This window comes from Arachis stenosperma, chromosome 6, assembly GCF_014773155.1.
Source record: "Arachis stenosperma cultivar V10309 chromosome 6, arast.V10309.gnm1.PFL2, whole genome shotgun sequence".
Lineage (NCBI taxonomy): Eukaryota > Viridiplantae > Streptophyta > Magnoliopsida > Fabales > Fabaceae > Arachis > Arachis stenosperma.
In genome coordinates this window covers 123,943,308-123,949,532 of record NC_080382.1, presented here as the reverse complement: position 1 = coordinate 123,949,532, position 6,225 = coordinate 123,943,308, and the positions used below count along the sequence as shown (strand labels likewise).

At 45.7% G+C, this 6,225-nt stretch overlaps 2 protein-coding genes across 2 annotated transcripts; one reads left to right on the top strand and one right to left on the bottom strand.

Moving 5' to 3' along the window:
• The first annotated feature begins 2,286 nt into the window (after positions 1-2,286).
• LOC130934531 (B3 domain-containing protein REM14-like) lies at positions 2,287-3,699 on the top strand. Its single transcript, XM_057864093.1, has 5 exons — positions 2,287-2,349; positions 2,436-2,701; positions 2,780-2,876; positions 2,974-3,375; positions 3,478-3,699. Exons 1-5 carry the CDS (start codon positions 2,287-2,289, stop codon positions 3,697-3,699), a joined length of 1,050 nt encoding a protein of 349 aa, XP_057720076.1.
• A 1,013-nt stretch (positions 3,700-4,712) lies between these two features.
• On the bottom strand, positions 4,713-5,920 carry LOC130934530 (protein FAR1-RELATED SEQUENCE 9-like). Its single transcript, XM_057864092.1, has 2 exons — positions 4,946-5,920; positions 4,713-4,859 (listed from the first exon to the last, which is right to left on the bottom strand). Exons 1-2 carry the CDS (start codon positions 5,918-5,920, stop codon positions 4,713-4,715), a joined length of 1,122 nt encoding a protein of 373 aa, XP_057720075.1.
• Between the last annotated feature and the right edge of the window lie 305 nt (positions 5,921-6,225).

The window sequence follows — 6,225 nt, the reverse complement described above, 5'->3', positions numbered from 1 at the left end:
CCCCTCAAACCTGACCAAGAAGGGAACAAACACCACCAACGCATGGCCCATCTCTCAGCACGCGATGGACATCTGTAGCTACGTCTACGACCATGATTCTGACCCAACGTGGGTATTGTATCTGAACATCAACGGCTGAATATGCCGTGCGGCGTCATTAGTGCCGGAAGGCAATTAAAATTGCCCTCAGGGTGTAACATCTTCCATTTGTTGACCGCAGGGAGATCGTTGTACGCATCGGGTCGCAACATGCAACTCGTTCTGACATGGGATGCCTGTTAGACGGACGGCAACCAACCCAGAAGGCACGTAGCAATCGATCGTACCCTCTTCGAATAAATGGATTTATTTTCGCTGACCCGGGTTTACTACTTCCATGTGAAGTCTGATTTTTTATTTTTTGTCGGATTTGACTTGCAGATAATGGAGATGATCATGATCATGGTTGCATCGGAGGGAGAAACCGATGGAGATCACCCTCGATCCGTGTGGTGCTTGCACCCGAATTTTGCGGTACGGCCAAAACAAACTTCCGTACTTTATTTTAATGCATAACTATGATTTAACCTTATCTGTTATAACACGAACCTTGTACCGTTGACATATGACGATGGCTTGTTTCAACCTCTGAATACTCCTTGAGTAACCAGTCCGATGTAATGGAGGGCATCCACCCTGAAATTTTGGCACAGCGATACGGGGAAGAACACATGCACCCGACGGAAGACCTGCGCATTGTAAGCTATCGACCAATAAGATTCTTGTACGCAAGTTCTGGTCATGGTCAGACTGAATTTTGAGTCTCTTCTGGTTTTCGGCTTTTTTTATCGATCGCAGGTCTATATGCCAGCACTAGAAGAAGACTATGACAAACACTGGTTCTTGGCCGTGGTTGACCTGTCGGACAAGCAAGTCTATCAATTTGACACGAATGCGACTAAAGAATCAAAGGCAAGAAGGAGACGTGTCATACAATGCATGGTACGCGACGAACATAAGTAAGATCATCGTCCTATCCGAATACGCTAATCTGTTTTATGTTTTTGAATATGTGCCAACTGACTGCCCTGGATGGAATTGTTGCAACTGACGGGTATAAAAACTTACGCTCTAAGGCCGCTCCCGAGTTTGCCAGTATGGAAATCATGTCCGCACCGGGAGTGCCCAAAAACAGCAGCAGTACAGACTCTGGCATTTGGGTCATGCAGTGGATGGCAATGGGACGCAGGTTCACGTACGCGGTGTTGCCAATTGTAGGTTAACGCATGCAAACAGGTAAAATACAATTGCACTAAGTGTCTCTAATAACCGCGGTATTGACCATTGTAGCTGGACGAAGAGAAGATCAGGATAAAAATGGCAATTGCACTGCTAACGGGAAGATGCAACGAGGAAAGTGGTGCATTGCTTGCTAAGTCAGCCGCGAAGAAGGGAAAGCGTGAGTAAGATACGTCTGAAGGGGCGGAATACAACGTTTTTTTTTTTTGGTTAACTCATGCACTACAATTTTTTAGGTTGTTGGATGCATTGATAACGGTTATGTTATGTGACATTGTTGGGCATTCTGCAATTGACGGACAGTCTTCGTGGACTGATTATATCATGGGTCATACTTCTTATTACCTTTATGGGCCCCTACTTTTATTGTATACTTATGTTGGGCCCCTTTATGTTATTTGATGTTGGGTCGTTGGACGAGTACGGGATCTGGGTTTTGAGTCGACTCGGTTTCTCCGGACCAACACCAACACAGAAGAAAATGTTATCTTCCAGCATGTGCAAACAATTTAAAAAAAGTTTTTTTCAGGGAAAAAAATTAAAAACGGTAAATATACAAAAAGAAAAAAATATCGTGATTATCTGTGTCGTTCGAATACATCAATCCATCCATCCATCACCAAGTCCAGGCTAACAATACGAAGTCATTACTCACTGACCCACGCAATGGAATGAATGATAACACTAGATTAGGCCTAAATTTAAATCCTGTGCTCATTCGGTGGTTATCGATTTTTTTTTTTGAAATCTGGTAATTGCCATTGGTAAGTGCAACTATATTAATGCCCCATTAATGTCCACTATAATCAGGTTTAAGTGTTATTTATTAAAAAAATAACTTTAAACGGCGGGAGTTGTTTCGCCTGTTTAACGCGCGTAGGTTTGTACGTTACCCAAAAAATAAAAATCGCATACTTTTCGAAGAAGGGAAGCCATTGTTGGATACTCAACAGCTTCCGGCAGTAAAGAACCCAAAACCATCAAAGAAATCGCAGACGAGGTATCACCATGCCGCAGCTCGCTGATTGTCGCTTCTTCAGATTCATAATCCCCAACATGGAGAATCAAATTGTAAGTTTTTACTTTTTCTGTTCTACTCACATAACCCCAAGGCCCGCATGCAAGCCCACATCAATATCGATTTTTTGCTCCTGCAGAGATTGCCGGTGGCCTTCTCCAACGTTGTACGGGATAACATGAGCAACCCCGTCGAGGTAATCACAACAAACGGTCAGTCGTGGAGCATCTCATGGGATGTGGAGGAGGAGCATTCGCATCAAATCGTATTCACCGGAGGCTGGCGAGCCTTTTATGAACACTACCACCTACGAATCGGTGACTCAATGCTGCTATCGTATCACCAACCGAAGTTTTTCTATGTGGCCATCCACGACACAAGATACTTCGAGATCAACTACGGAAGGTAACAATATCATTCTAGCGGGTTATTGGTATGCACTCGGCTAACTCGTTTGTTTTATGCTGTTTTACGTTCCACCAGAAACTTGAGAAACGGAAGTCTTCCGGCAATACCCGCACATGGCAACTATACAGTCCAGTTCTTCACGATAATCCCGGTGAACGACCCTGATACACTGGTATAGAACCCAATTTTAATTCATTTACCACCTGCAATCATCAATCCATCCATCTGTGGCACATTGTAACCCTTTTTTTTTCCACCATCCACTACAGAAGCTCCCGCTACGGTTCTCCCGGGAATATGGCCGGTCCCTACCGCGACCACTGACCCTAACCACGCCTACAGGACATCGTCATCGCGTGGGCTGGAATATGCAACCTAATGGGAGGATCGTGCTTCATGGAGGATGGGACGGTGTCCGGGCATGCTATAGCCTAAGGGATGAGTGGCTTGTGCTGTTCCGTTATCACACCATTCAGAACACAATGTACGTCATGTTCTTCAACGGTCATACAATGGAAATCAACTACTTGGCCCATGCCGGCCCCGGGACGGACTCCACTTGTATAACCGATCCGTCGGCCCCCAGGTCAAGGCACATAGCCGATGGGTTCAGATCGACCAATCCGTTCTTTGTAAGTCCAATCATGCACCGACTGGCAAACCGTTTTCTCGTAAGTGTGCCGACAATTGTTTTTAAGGGCAACTATTTCATATCCTATTGTTCTAGTCAACTATTTTATTGATCTAACCCAAAGAAATGTCTTCACTTCCAGCCGAATGTCCCCCCTCTGTCGGGAGTATGCGAGGATAGCCCAATTACAATTACCAACGACAGGGGCGCGTGGACCGTTCGGTATACGCACTATGTCGGGAGGACGAACGAATGCTTTGGAATTGGCTGGTCTGCCTTAGCAACTGCATGCCAACTAAGACACGGCCATGTTTGTGTCTTCGAACGGCTTGCGCCGCAAGAATACCGGCTGCATATATATTGAGAACTCCGGTCCCCTAAACCCCAAGCCACCGTCCCAACCCCATCCAAGTAACTCGGTCAAGTACGGTGGTGCAACCTGCATGTCCATACATCTGTATCTTGAATCTATATGTTATTAGGGCCCAGGAATACAATTCTACCTTCCCGTCATTAGCTTATGTTTTGGATGATAAACACGATTATCGTTTCTGTCGTTAACGTGCACGTAGCATTGCAAATGGACTGATCTGCCAATATTAGAAATGTATGTCAATTTGTGCCTTTGAAGTTTGAATGTTATTTTAAGCTGTGAACCTTGAATGTAATCCGATTCACTTCACCTGCATTTTGTATCTTTGCATTTTTAATTTTGAAACTTCACACTCAGGTGTTAATACCCTCAAAATGCTAATTAGTAGTGGTTGTTTATTCATTCGAAGTTGTTGCCGTGCTTCATTTAGTGCCTTTTACTCCTCACTTCAGGTGTTTTAAGCGTGTGTTTTAAATTACATCCAGAAGCAATGATCCTTTACAAAGAACTTCAAGGTCGCGATTGAACCACATGCATTTTCCAACGAGATTTTTTATGAGACGTGCATCTGAATATCCACTGAACGTTACTACTAACTACATACAAAATATCTACTTACCATACATACAAAATATCCACTGAACATAGAATGGCTATAAAAATGCCCCTAACTACCATGTCCGGTTCAACAAAAGGGTAGACAACGACCGAATAATAATACATCAGGTTTGACAGTCGATTTGCAGCTATTCGCATGACACCACTTAAACCCTACACATCCTGAATCCCGGTTAAAAACGGTGATATCTATAGAACATTTACATACCAAGGAAAGCCAACATACCAAAAACTTGTTTTAACGTGGACGACATGTAGACGGTTCTGTACCTATTTGACATGCAGACAACATTCGGTGTGCGGCTATAACCTACCGGAGAACGTCAAAGGGTTCGACCAACCTGCCGTTGCAACACACGGTTGTGACGACTGTAGGCCCCCTTTGCTCAATTGGCGAGAGACATGACTGGCCCGGACGTCTTGATCCCAGCGAAGTCGCTGTTAGCAAACCCAGCCTGCGTGTCACTATCGGAGCATTGGAACGAAGGAATCTCCGCGGTCGCATACAGATCGCCAGATATGTTATCATAGACCTGACACCAATGTAAAAAACAAATGATTAGATCCATTTAACAGAGCAGAAAACTTAACTACATCGTCTATAGAGCGACCAACCCACCACGTCAGTGTCCATCGAATCCATGTCTTCTGCAACTGAGCTGGATAGTTCCATTGTGCAATGCTCTGGACACGTCGTCCTGTTGTGTCCCACCTCCCGGCACAAACGACATCGCTGGGTCTTCTTTCCACCATGAGCACCGTTACCCTTTGTATTGCGCCTGGGTGAATTTCGCGCCGGGGGTCTGCCACCCTCAGTAGGTGGCCCCTCATGTGGAAAACTGGTGTTCCCTGCATCTTCGTTTTCGAAGTGCTTCAGCATCAGCACGGCTATGTCTCTTGCAAACTGGAACTTTTCGGTGCTGTGACATGCAATCTTGCACACTTTCCGGTACCAATCCATCAGGCACCAGTGTTGCGTCAGTTGTACAGAATCCCAAATCACGCCCATCGACTCCACCGCCACAAGTTTTGCATCCTTGGTCCATCTCGGTAATATCAGAGACCTCGGGATCTCATGAACATTGTTAAGAACAAGCACCGCAATTATATGTTCGTAGGGGACCCCGAAACATTCCATTCTCATGCACGTGCATCGGACCTCCCTCGTATCAGACGTTGCAACAACACGCCACTCCTTTCCCGGAGTGCCGTATTGAGAGACGGTGTGAATAAAATAGGAACCGTTGTCTTCAGAGTCAACCACCCTCATTGCACAGGCCCTGTCAAGAATGGGAACAAACAAATAGAATATCGCACGAGTGTAGTTGTCGGCTGCACTCCGCTCCAGCTGTTTCAGGTTGGTGGTCATAACAGGGTCACCCTTTGCGCACTCGAAATCAGCCTCCACCTCCTTTGCGCGGACGAACATCAAGCATCGATAGAAATGACGTAAAAACTCAGTGTAGCTGTATCGAGACTTAACATACCGTGATATCACAGCGTGCAAGCCCTCGCACCTTGATGTTGTTCGAAATCTGGCAAAGAACTTTACCTGTATGTGTGCTGTGGCCCAGCTGTGCCTTCTCTCGTACATGTCCTATACCCATCTTTTATCGGCCACTCCAAATTTCTCAACCATCTCAAACCACTTTCTCTGAAATGTTCGGACCTCGTAGTCGCCGAGCATGCAATCCCTAAACATCCTGGTGAATTTGGGCTTTCCAATGTTGCTCGTGGCGTTTCGGAGTAGATGCCAAGCGCAGAGTCGATGGTGAGCCTCCGGAAAAACTTGCTCGATCGCAGACTTCATTTGCCTGTCACCGTCGGTTATTATGGGCACGGGAGCCTTCCCTTTCATTGAAGTTTGCAACTACTGAAGCAGCCAGACATAGGTCTCTT

Bases quoted from the DNA above. Each gene is read 5' to 3' on its own strand.
- LOC130934531 (XM_057864093.1), top strand. From the start codon at position 2,287: ATGCCGCAGCTCGCTGATTGTCGCTTCTTCAGATTCATAATCCCCAAC. The intron at 2,877-2,973 runs GTATAGAACCCA...CATCCACTACAG, and splicing joins TGAACGACCCTGATACACTG to AAGCTCCCGCTACGGTTCTC. The intron at 3,376-3,477 runs GTAAGTGTGCCG...CTTCACTTCCAG, and splicing joins GACTGGCAAACCGTTTTCTC to CCGAATGTCCCCCCTCTGTC.
- LOC130934530 (XM_057864092.1), bottom strand. From the start codon at position 5,920: ATGTACGAGAGAAGGCACAGCTGGGCCACAGCACACATACAGGTAAAG. The intron at 4,860-4,945 runs GTGGGTTGGTCG...CATTGGTGTCAG, and splicing joins ATTCGATGGACACTGACGTG to GTCTATGATAACATATCTGG.